Below are 13,200 nucleotides of genomic sequence, written 5' to 3'. Positions count from 1 at the left end.
TTTTGAGCCAAGTTCTGTTGTTTATTAAAGAACCGAGCACTGAATTCCACTCAATTGAACAACTACCAGCCAGTTTGAAATCTCCCCTTCTTGGACAAGGTCCTGGAGAAGCTGGTGGCCTCTCATCTCCAAAGTTTCTTGGAAGAAGCCAAATATCTGGATCAATTTCAATCTGTTTTCAGGGCTGGCTATGGAACAGAGGTGGCATTGGTCGCCTTGGTAGATGATCTATGAAGAGACCTAGACAGGGGGAGTGTGTCCCTGATCGTTCCCCTGGACTTCTCAGAGGTCTTAGATACCATTGGCCATGGTATCCTTCTGGACCATTTCTCCGAGATGGGGCTAGGAGGCACTGCTCTACAGTGGCTCCACTCCTTCTTGGAGGATCAGACTCAGAGGGTGGTGCTCAGAGATTTCTGTTCTACCCCCTGGCTTGTGGATTGCAGGGTCCCTCAGGGTTTTATTCTGTCCCTCATGTTGTTTAATATCTACATGAAACCACTGGGTGAGATCATCCAGAGTTTTGGAGTTTGGTGCCACATATATACAGACGATGCCCAACTCTATTACTTCTTTTCACCAAAAGCCAAAGATGCCGTCCTGATCCTGAACTGGTGCCTGAAACTAAATCCTAACAAGACTGAGGTGTTCCTGGTCAGTTGCAAGGCCAATCAGGGTATAGAGATTCAAACTGTGCTGGATGGGGAAAAACTTCCCTGAAGACACAGGTATGCAACTTGGGGGGTGATTCGTCACTGACCCTGGAGGACTAGGTATTGATGATGACCAGGAGTGCCTTTGCACAAGTAAAGTTTGTTAGCCAATTGCGCCCATACCTTGAAACGCCAGATCTGGCGATGGTAGTCTATACCTTAGTTACATCCCATCTGGATTCGTGCAACACACTCTATGTGGGGCTGCCTTTGAAGACTGTTCGGACGCTTCAGTTGGTCCAGCAATCAGCAGCCAGACTACTCCCATGTTATGCCAGCTCCACTGTCCACCAGTATGTTTCTGGACGAAAATCAAAGTGCTGATCATTATCCTTAAAGTCCTAAATGGTTTGGGCTCAGACTATTTGGCTAACCACATGTCCTCATATGAGTCTGTCCAGGTGCTGCGATTGGCAGATGAGGCCCTGCTCTCAGTCCCACGCCCATCCCAAGCACAACTGGTGGGAATGAACTCCCTCCCTAAAGAGATCAAAATCCCCCCCCCCCCCCGCTTGCTCTCCTTCAAAGAACAAAGACTCTTACATAAAGAATGTGGAAATGGCTTGTTACTCTGGCTTTAAATTTTAATGTTTTATTTTTTATTAGTCTCAGTTTTAAGTCTTGTTTTTAAATGTTTATTTGTCAAAATGTGAATTTTTAGTTGTGTGATGTCTATTTTGCTGTAAAGTTTCACTATTATTTGATGTTGATGTCTAATATGTTATTATTTGATTTATAGTTTGTTTATTTGCTTTTTTTGTCACATTTTACAGTATTGAATGTTTTCCACTGTATGTTGTGAACCGCCTTGAGTCCCACCTTGGGAAGGTAGGGCGGGATAGAAATAAAGTTATTATTATTATTATTATTATTAATGCGCTTGTATACCGCTAATATCTCAGCCTAAGTCGGCGACTCATTGCGGTTTACAACACTTAAAAAAACAATATTCAGTTTAAAAGCATAAAACACATATACAATACAAATTATTGGGCCACCAATAACAATCCCATGCATCTCGTAACTGGAATCGCAATCCAAAATTCATCGTCCATGATTACCAATCCTTTAGTCATCAAAATTCGTTGCAACGGATTAACCGAATGCTTGTTTAAACATCCATGTCTTCAATCTTTTCCGAAACACCATCAGCGAGGGGGCTGATCGTACCTCTATGGGGAGGGTGTTCCAAAGCCGAGGGGCCACCACAGAAAAAGCCCTGTCTCTCGTTCCCGCCAGCCGCACTTGTGAAGCCGGCGGGATAGAGAGCAGGGTCTCCCCAGAAGATCTTAGGGTCCTGGTGGGCTGATAGGCTGAGATAGGTTCGGATAGATAAGTTGGGCCAGAACCACTTAGGGCTTTAAAGGCCAACGCCAGCACTTTGAATTGAGCCCGGTAGCAGATCGGCAGCCAGTGGAGCTGGTGCAGCAGAGGAGTTGTATGCTCCCTGCGCCCCGCTCCTGTTAGTATCATGGCTGCTGCCCGTTGGACTAATTGGAGCTTCCGGGGTGTCTTCAAAGGCAACCCCACGTAGAGAGCGTTGCAGTAGTCAAGACGGGATGTAACCAGAGCGTGGACTACCGTGGCCAAGTCAGACTTCCCAAGGTACGGTCGCAGTTGGCGCACAAGTTTTAACTGTGCGAATGCTCCCCTGGTCACTGCCGAAACCTGGGGTTCCAGGCTCAGCGATGAGTCCAGGATCACACCCAAACTGCGAACCTGCGTCTTCAGGGGGAGTGCGACCCCGTCTAACACAGGCTGTAACCCTATACCCTGTTCTGCCTTGCGACTAACCAGGAGTACCTCTGTCTTGTCTGGATTCAATTTCAATTTGTTCGCCCCCATCCAGACCGTCACAGCGGCCAAGCACCGGTTCAGGACCTCGACAGCCTCCTTAGTAGCAGGTGGGAAGGAGTGACAGAGTTGGACATCATCCGCGTACAGATGACATTGCACTCCGAAACTCTGGATGATCTCACCCAGCGGCTTCATGTAGATGTTAAACAACATGGGAGACAGTATTGAACCCTGAGGAACCCCACAAGACAAAGGTTGTGGGGTTGAACAGGAGTCTCCCAGTAACACCTTCTGAGACCGACCCTCGAGGAATGAGCGGAGCCACTGCAGAACAGTACCTCCAAGACCCATCCCCGCGAGGCGTCCCAGAAGGATACCGTGGTCGACGGTATCGAAGGCCGCTGAGAGGTCGAGCAGCACCAACAGGGACACACTCCCCCTGTCGAGCTCCTGACGCAGATCATCCACTAAGGCGACCAAAGCTGTCTCGGTACCATGCCCCGGCCTAAAGCCAGACTGTGCCGGACTAAAGCCAGACTGTGTTGTTGTTATTGTTGTTGTTGTTGTTCTGCTTCTTCTTCTTCTTCTTCTTCTTCTTCTTCATCATCATATCTTGCTCAGAACTGCAACTAAACAATTTTACATTTTTTCTGGACTATCAGTGGACAGGTAGCAAATAAATATTAACTTAGTCTAACACTCCTTTATCTATATTTGGGTCCCATTGATTTTAAAGGATGTAACTGGAAACTCTTTATAAAAATACATATGCAGCTTTACAAAGAGTACAGTTCTCCCAAAGATGCTAGGGGAGCCTTATAGAAAAGCCTTTTCCATGGGTTACTGACCTCTGCTGTATTAAGCTATAGAAAGGGAGATAACGTTGCTCACAAACGGCTACTGGAGTTTTTGATCCCAACAAGGTGTGCCTTCTTTTAATGAAAAAGCAGAACACTAGTGTATTTTCCACTTGTCATTTCCCAAAACAAATGATGTTGGATGTTTTTTTTTTCTAAAAACAGAAAATGATGTGATATTGACTAAGGACTTCATCACACTAGAGAAGTAATCCACTTTAAATCGAGTTTTTGCCTTCTGCAGAATTCTGGGGTTTGTGGTTTGGCGAGGCTGTTAAAGGCTCCTCCCTAAACTACAAACCCCAAAATTCTGTAGGAGGCAGCAACCAGATTTAAAGTGGATTCATTCTCTAGTGTGATGAGGTAGTAAGAATGCACCCTCTTGACAGATTTTGCCAATCCCATGGTGAGAAGATTTGAGCGGGGGAAAGGAATCCATCATTCATTGAACAATTGAGCTGAAATTATCACATGATAACATATCACCGTTAGTTGCTTTCTCTTATCAGCAGAACAGGTGTAATTTCAAACTACAATGAAAGGTTACATATTCCTATGGAGATAAACTGATTTTGACCTTTTCTCTGTAGTAAAGAGCTTGTAGTTGTTTTATTGAACTTACAATATCCACTGTTTTAGTCACTTAAATAGTCGTCTTGCAATTTTAACTGATACACATAATTCCTTTCTCCTTAGCTTGCAGTGATGAAATGCTTGAATTATTATCATATTTGACAGTTCTTTTTCTGTAGTGACAATAAAAATTCTAATTTTCCCCTGCCTTGAAAAATAAGAGCATTTTCTAAATAAAAAATAATGCAAATGAAATTAAACAACTGGCATTTGAAGCGCAATGAACTGAAGCAAATTTACTTTTACTTAAACTTAATTCCCAATAACTTGGAGCACATTAACTTACTTTTGACTTCAGTGGATTTGGGACATTAATAGAATTTGGCTCATTTTTGTTTTTGAAATAGTGAACAGAGAAATACAGTTCTTCTCTTTAAAAAAATGTAGAAACTCATCCCATGCCAATGAAGCTGTTGAAACAGTGTACTCCTTTTGACCTTTTTTGGTATCATTGAATTTTTTTTAAAAATTCAGTTAATTTTAAAGGGCTTTTGTGCTTTTCCCCACTACTTATAATAGGCTTTGAACAAAGTATAAAGAGTATTAAAAGGTATGTGCTTTTTCAATGAAATTACATTAATCTGCTGCTTCATTTCTATGGATCAGTGAGTGTCAAAACAATATGTAACAACAAATGAAATGAAAAAGCAACATGAGAGAAGAGGGTTTTAGAAGGCCAACAGTTATTGAAAGCCATGACTGTTAGGCGTTAAGGCAACACCGTCAGTGAGGAATGGAGTAGAAACCATACAAATAATAATTTAAATTTCCAGGGAAAAATTATGCAAGTGGGCTTTAGTGAGCAGCCTATCTGTATCATCTCTTCAAGTCTGTGTCAGATATCATGTATTTTTTAGACAGAGGTTATTAACACAAAAAGCCACTATTTCACGACAGTGCTCAATTGCTGATACTGTCCTTCAGTAGTTGTGGACAGTTAATTGTGGAGAGGAAGCAGATCAGCAGTGGAATGTGTATGGTGTCATTTCCCTGTCTTATGTGATAAAATCTTGGTTGTTCAACAGATCTTTTTTATCCTAAATCTCTTATATCTTCCCTTACATCCTTAAGAATCTCCCCCCAAATTAGCAAGACATATTTATTTTAGGATGTGCAGTAGGACTTGCAATGGTGAAGAGAGATGTAGTGCAAGACTATTCCATGTTGTTTTAGGAGAGCCTACATTTGAGAGATACTACATTTACATAAAGACACCTTCTAGAATCTTAAGTTTCCCTTAACACACTAGAAAAGCTTTCTAAAATATTCCGATGAATGAAGAAGGTTGGAAAGAAAGGGAAAGTTTCCTCATGCAAGACTTTCAAACATACATTTGATATGTCACTGTTTGGGCTATTGCATACTTAGTTATGTCTCTTACAAACGTCTTATGGGGTGAATGAAAATTAGCACCAAGAATAACTGTGGAATAAATTGCTAGGTGTATATTATCAGGTTGTATTTTCAAGAAAAGCAAGCAAGAAACATAAAAATTCTGTGGCTTCCTCCACTTAAGTTAGGTTTGATTGAAACATGAACAGGGGCCTAATTTCCTGGCAAGTGTAAGCCTTCTGACCTTGTTTATGGTGTTAGAACTATACAAAAGAAATCTTTGTAAAATTATAAAAAGTATTTTTACACCTCATTTTCAAAATCACTTGATGTGTATCATATACAGGCTGGTCTTTTGTGTGGTGAAAAAATGCTGACATACTAGCAGAGGTTACGTGGGGAAATGTTAGCGGTGGTACAATGAACAGGGATTGTAATATACAAGAATGTAGAGTGCTCTTGTACATATTTATCTTTTTTCATTGGTAAGAGCCATTGTTCTACAAAGGAAATGTGCTGAACAAAAATGAAAGCTGAATATTGTGAAGAGTGATAATTCTGAACATAATATACTGCATAATCCCACCCTGGAAATGTGTGTATGCATACAAGTATATATTTATGCCCCCAAGTTTCCTTGATTGTTTTTTTTTTAGATAGATTGATGATTATCACTGAACTTTGTTTCCAGGCTGCTAGTGCCAGTAAAATCCTGTGTTCCTTTATTTGGCATATTCCCAATATTTTATTCTCCAAAACTTAATGTGGTGCAAGTAATCATTGGTGTATGAGAGTGAATGTTAAGCATCCTTTCATTATAGTCTATATCATTATATATTGAATTATGCCTTTTGAGAATGATTATTGACATAAAGATTCTTTTCCTTTCCCTCACTTTCCTTTCCTTCCCAGAATATAAACTCAACAGGGAAAATACAACATTGCTCTACCCCAATGAATCTTTCCTTTTCTTTCCTTCCCTCTGCACTTCCCATGCACCCCTCAGATTTGGGGGATCAGATAAGAAAGTCTTCAGGGTATGTTTCACTGGCAGATAACCCACAGAAACTAACGCTGCATTTACTCTTAAGAAAACCACCTGGAATACCTTGGTGCCAAAGCTACCCCAATTCAGCATGGCTGTGTTCCTCGAGCTCTTTTGGTGTCCTGATGGCCAATTGAGCTGAAAGCACATTGTGGTCACTTCCACTGATGCTTCATTGGCCAAGAGCACCTCCCTTGCAGGAGCTTGCTGGTGACATCACTTTTAATGAGGTCACAACAGGGCACCTAGCCTTGTGACCAGCAGAAGCAATATTGCCAGAAAGGCTCTACTGGGGAGCTGTTTCTAGCCAGCAGCACAGCAGTGGATCTGTTAGATGTGTAGACATGGCAATGGACCTGATTCAGCTGACCATACCTCAGAAACATTAGGATCACTCAATAGCTGCTTCTCCTTGTTTCAGATTAATGCCTGGAAGACGTACTTCTGCTGTAAAACCATCCGTATGTCATGTGGATTCCCCAGAGCATTTGCCAGGTGAGTCTATTTTATTTGACCATTGTAGACACTACTTAAATTATAAATGATTTGTGTTAACAGAAAATTAAGTAAAAAATATTGTCCTGTCATTCTTAATTATAGCAGCTGAAAGTACTTAAAGGGTCACTGAAAATGTTTTGTGAATAATCATGTTTCATTTTTACAGTTTAATAGGAATGTATTCACCCTGAAAGATAAAATTCATTGATTCAAAATTGTAAAAACTTTTTCTTTAACATTTCATTAACATACTCTGACTTAACTATGAGAATTCAAGGTGCGTACAGGTGTACTGTGATTGTGGAAATGTGCTAGGATGGTGTAAAGTGTTTTCTTGCCTGATTTTGTAGTATTCAGAACTCAGAAAGAAAAATCAGGAATAATAATAATAATAATAATAATAATAATAATAATCTTTTTTATTCTGCCCTATCATCTCGAAGGGACTCAGGGCAGCTTCCAACAAAAAATGGCAAACATTCAATAGCATAATACGTTAATAATCAAAGACAAAATAAACAACCCTGCCTAATCCCAAAAATAAATTCATAACTATAACAAAGTAACCGATAAATAAAATTAAATAATAACATAACCGGAAAACCACAACATATCTATAAATTAGAGTTCCAAATTATATGATTCTACAAAGTCTCAGTTAAAACTGTTGTCTTTTCAAATTCAAAGCCAGAATCATATGCGATTATAAGAACATTTGTATTAGAATAAACATAGCATGGCTTTGGAACCATCTTCCCTTATACTTCAGGGACAGCCCACAAGTTATTCCATCATATCTCAGCATTGCATACAAAAAATCTTAGGTTCAATTCCTAGCTACTATCTTCTAAAAAAAGGACTTGAGTGAAACCTGGCTGGGCAAAACTTACACACAGAGTCATTGCTGGGCAGGATAACTAGATGGACAAGAAGTGACATCTTCCTGAATTGTGCAATTATGTTCTCTAATAAAAACATACACACAAACATGCCAAAGGTTCATGAATTGTTACACCAGACATAAGTTTCAATTTAGCAAATCACAGATATTTGGGGAAAGGGGAAGTGCAAAACATAGCAATTGGTTTATATGTATAATGTTCATTAAAAGATTCTCAGATCAGCTTAAGACTGATATGGCAAAATTAAAAACTGGTTTAAAAGATTAGTAAATTAGGCACATTATTACATCTGACACACCCAGAAGATAACTGGATCACATTCAACTTCTGGCTCCCTGATTATCCAAGTGATTTTTTTCATTAAAATTGACTTGAACTTCCTTTTTAAAAAGGTAACCTATCACGTGAATTGCTTTTCTCTCCCCTTCCCTTTTATTCCTATTCCTTTAAAAAAGCCCTTTTCTTTATATATATATATTTTAGATCTTCCCCAAGATCCATGGTTTTGAAGAAAATGAGACCCTTGCCAATTTCTTCAATCTCCTTCCTCTTGCATTCTGTTGAACTCTTCTAAATTTGTGCCATGTTCGATGAAATATCTTTATGGTATGCAATGTACCCCAAGACGTTCATGGATTGGATAAATTACCGCAGTTCCCTCCCTTCAAAGACATACAGAGGCTTGTTGTGGATACAGCAGACTTGACCAACAGACTACAGGACCCCAGGCTTATTTTCCAAGGTAGGATCACTTTAAATAATTGAAACCAGTAGAAATTAATTTGCCAGTGGTATAAATTTAGTCCACAAGGCAGTATTACTCTCATAAGAAAAGATATTTGGTACATATGCATACTGAAAAAATGGTAATGTAGACATAATTTGTTGTGAAAGAGCCTTTTTTGGAGTATTTAATGAGGTGGAAGAATTTGCAAGCATATCAGTATATAATATATAGTTTTGTGCATTTGTTTGGAATCAATATGCATTTTGTTTTGTGTCATTCATTTGGCCCCGTTTTCATTTTTGTTCGCTGCTTCCAAAAATGGGGCGCCTATTTTAGCCCACCAAGTTTTAAAATGGGCGATCTCCTGTTTTTTTTTTCTTTCTAGAAAGGAAATCCCCTTTAAATCATTCCCTCTTTCCCCTCCTGGCCCTTGAAAACTATAACAAAGTTCTTGAAAACAGAGGTGATGTGTAGAGGAAAAGGAGGAACCAACCACTCAGTAATACAGAGATGGAGATGGAGAAGGAAAGAATAGTTTTCTCGAGGGCATAAAAAGAGAGAGAGGCTGAAGGTTTGATGGAGAGATAGTGGTTTTCTAAAGTGATAAGGTATTCAACAGAAGCCCAAACATTTCTTTCCTTTGAAAAATACTTATTTTTTTAAAAAATCACATTACCCAGAAAGGGGGGGGGGAGGTTTTTTTCATTTTGGTTAAACTGCAGAAATATAATTATTATAAAGTAATTTTGATAGGAGAGGAAAGGAGGAGCACAGAAAATAGGGGTGTCCCTTGTGACTAAGGCTCTGTGAGCCAGAGGCAGGCACCCAAAGATTTAAAAAATATTATTAAAGTAAAGCAAATAGAAGAAAGCAGCTAAAAAAGAGATCTTCTTCTCCCTCCCCCTAAAACCCCACGCATGCTCCCCAAACTCACCCCCACCGCTTCTAAACTCCCAGCCCATTTAAAGAAAAATATAAATAAATAAAACAAGATGCCAATCAGCCAAGCTAAGGCAAAAAGATCTTTCCCTGCGGGCTGACAGTGAAGCACTGCAGGCAAGAGAAAGCAGCAGCAACCACAAACCAGCCAGCACACAGCAGCACCCAAGGACATGCCCGCCGTGTGTGCTTTGGGAGTGGTCATTCCATTACATAACCTGCCGATGTCACTTGGGCTCTGATTAGCCAAAAGCTCCAAACACCACCTACTCTTCCTCTGACACATGTGGAAGGACTTCCTGGGCCGTGTGAGGAAAACCATGCAGCCCAAAAGTCAAACAAAGAAACGGTTACCGTTCAACTTTCGTTTCACCAATTCTTTCTTTTAAGAAGAGGATCTTTAATTTCATGCCATCTGAATGGATGGTATGAAATGAAAGCACGAATGAAACAAATGAGACAAATACCGGGTCCATCTCTAATAGTATATGCATTTTCATACCTCTACAATTGTCACTATAATTGCATTTTATGCAGACCTTTAGAAGAATGAAAGCAATTAAGTTTTTTTTTGGTAAACAACACTTTTTATTTTCTGCTTCAGCCTAATCCACTTAGTATTTTTAACAGGATCAGGGATGTTTATTTAGTATTATGTCAAGGGTGATGTATGTCTGTATATTGAAATGCAATACAGTGAAGAGTAACACTGGAAAGATTATTAATGTTCCTTTATTCCTTTATCTGATTTGTCATCGATCCACTCCTTTGGGCTTCATGCAAATCTACCATTTATCAAAATATACAATCCTGTCCTATTCTTTTCCATTTTTGACCAAATAATTTAAATTCAGATAATATTTTGACTTTGGCATTTTAGCAATTACATTTTGTGGCTGTACCGTTTCGGTTGCTTGCCCTTGTGACCCTACAACTGCTTGTCCTTGTTCTGGGGCTCAAATCCCAACTACTGGTGGATGAGACACGATGGAACTGTGTCTTTCTGGTTGCCTCATCTTCATTCAACATTTTATTTCCCCCAAATGAATAGTTGTCAGAAATGAAGTTTTTCCCTAATGTCTGAACATTACACATACTGATGGCAAATTGTCTTTCGGTGTGCATCCGATGGAAGGCCATGCTATACAGCAGATGTAGTACGAGTCAATGTCTTGAATGAATCAACTACAGTTAGCTCATCTATTGACATCTAGATGAATAACTCCTCAGAGTGGTGTTTCTTTTCAGTGAGAAATATAAATATGTGACAACATAGTGGTTTACTGAGAATTGACTATATTCTGGCTTCCCTGGGCAGGGAGTTCCAGAGTTGAAGGGCAGCCACTGGAAAGACCTGCTCTTACATTCCCACCAACTGTCTCCAATGCCACCCTACACCTGGAGACTGGTTCCTTGAGAGTTGAGGCCAGGGTATGGGTGGTAGTATTGAATTACTGACTCGGATTATCCATCTTTCCTCTGGGCCCTGGACCTCTCATTATGAATGACAACTTTCAATCCAGTTGGAAAAGGGAGATAGTAGGCAAAATTACATCTCTGGGTCTGTCCCCAGAACTACTAACCAGCATGGGATATGACCAAGCCAAATCACAGATCAAACAACAAATAACAGATATTTAGCACCAAACAGATCTATCTGGTGCCCCATCCTTTATTACCAATGTAGACAGAAGGATCTGTACTTCCCCTATGGAATATCTTATTGTATTGGAGGTAGCCAACCATCGGAGAGCCTTCACCTTGGCATATTTTGAGGTCCCTAATGATTTCTAGTTTCTGGGTTTGTCTAAAGTTTATTTAAAGCCCCCTTGCACACTGTAGTGTGTACAAATAGGAGACTAATGTAGCAATGTTTTTCTCCAAATTTAGAATGATTTACTTCTGGATTTTTAAAAAGTTTCTTGCCGTTAAATTGCAGGGGAGAGAACAGGGCCTCCATACCCACCAGAAAGTCCCATGGAAATTTAAAAATGAAAATAGCAAAAAAAGTTTTAAAAATATAAAATAAATGGGCTGAATGGTTTTGTTTTTTTAGCATCCTAGGATACTGTCCTGCCTGATCAGTGAAAGATGGGCACCCTGCCCATCACACAACTTTGCTGGACTTCTGGCAGAGGCCTCACACACAACCATAGTGGAAGCATCCAAGCAAGCGTCTGTCCAAACACGGGAGCCTTCCCATGTTGTGCTGGCTCCAGCTGAGCCTGCACAGGTCCTCATCACTTCAGAGATGCTTTTCCTCTGTAATAGGGAAAGGATCATTGTGATGAAGTGGCGTGAGGAGTGACAGAGTTGCCCCTCATCTCTGCAGTTTCACCACAGAGGCAGGTGAAATGGTATGGAGGGAATTCCCACATATGATGGAGTTCTTAGCGAGCATGTAGCTGAATATCAATAGCATAACTGACTGCAGCTAATAGAAATCATAATTCTTTAAGATATAATGATCTTAGTAAAGTAATGTCTGTGAAGTCACAAGTACTGTGAATGCACTTGCCATTCAGTACCTGATGTCTCTCAAAAATAACATCCATTGTTATTTTTTGATCCAGATCTCTGCTATGTTAGAATGGTGACAGTTTTAAAGTAATACTTGTTCAAAATGAACAAGTATCAAATAAAATGGGGAGGGGGAGGTGCTGAAGGAATGTCTTTATTTAGGGAGATGATAATGTATCATCATCACTCTAGAGTATATTAGTACTGGCCATATACTCAATTTAGTACAGTTTGGCAGCTATGAAAGACACAATCCAAATATGTTTTCTAGCAAGCGCTCATTGTTGCCACCACCCAGATCTCTTAAAATATCAGAAATCATTAAAAATCAAGCCACTTCTGCAAAGATGCCTCTTGCAAAGGGAATGAGTGGTCTGGCAACAACAACAAACAACTTTATATGGTATGTACAGAGTATGCAGCAAAATGAAGGCATTGTTCTTCCCAGATAAGAATTTTGCCTTCTCCCTCATGAATTTTTCCTTCACTCTCCAATTTTTTAGCATTGAAAAAGCTTAAAACATCTCACGAACATTCAGAAATACAGTTTAGACTAGGCATGAGCAAACTTCAGGCCTCCAGGTGTATTTGTAACAGTGGCTGTTAGGAATTGTAGGAGTTCAAGTCCAAAACACATGGAGGGCTGAAGTTTGCCCTTGCCTGATTTAGACACCCCAAAAGGGGAGAATGCAAAGTTAGCATGTTATATAAACACAGAAAATATAAAAAATTCTAGATGTAAACAATTTTTACAAGTTTCACTCTGCAATACTACAAATTTAGAGAGGGAATTAGGTGGCCTGGAGGAGCATGGGGGATACTATAGAGCAAAACATTGGTAGAAGGAAGTATAGCCTTATAAAAATTCCCAAAAACCACACCCATTTAAGGAGACCAAATGACGTCAAGATATCCTGCCCATGGGATTTGGTAATGCATGCCTGAATTGAGTGGCAAACATTAGAAGTCCAGGAATTAGATACCAGATTAAACTGGAGTTTGAGGCCAGATTATACTGCCAGCTGGGATTTTTTTTCAATGAAAGAGTCCGAGAAAACCCTAGGCTAGAGGAAAGAAACTGATCCAGGGAGGTTGATTTCCAGACATGTCCTTTATAATTCTCAGTTTGAGTTTTCCGGGCATAGCTCTTTAAAAACAGGCACCTAACAAAATAAAAAAGAAACTATAAATCACATGATTAGAGCAATGTGGTTAAGAGCTGTTCATATGAAACAAG

General features: G+C 39.8%; 1 protein-coding gene across 8 annotated transcripts in view; it reads left to right on the top strand.

The window, feature by feature from the left end:
• CHRM3 (cholinergic receptor muscarinic 3) overlaps window positions 1-13,200 on the top strand; it is a 270,852-nt gene that overhangs the window by 171,489 nt on the left and 86,163 nt on the right. For 5 of the 8 annotated variants that reach the window (XM_060753873.2, XM_060753872.2, XM_060753875.2 and 2 more), the window contains 2 exons: window positions 6,799-6,872; window positions 8,448-8,519. In XM_060753873.2, the coding sequence (XP_060609856.2) occupies window positions 6,799-6,872; window positions 8,448-8,519 (146 nt within the window). Of the gene's footprint in view, window positions 1-6,798; window positions 6,873-8,260; window positions 8,520-13,200 lie in introns of those variants that run through there. The other 3 variants (XM_060753874.2, XM_060753878.2, XM_060753879.2) reach the window with 2 other exon arrangements.

This window comes from Anolis sagrei, chromosome 1 (assembly GCF_037176765.1).
Source record: "Anolis sagrei isolate rAnoSag1 chromosome 1, rAnoSag1.mat, whole genome shotgun sequence".
Classification (NCBI taxonomy): Eukaryota; Metazoa; Chordata; class Lepidosauria; order Squamata; family Dactyloidae; genus Anolis; species Anolis sagrei.
The sequence above is the reverse complement of the archived record's forward strand: the minus strand, read 5'-3'. Positions and strand labels throughout refer to the sequence as shown.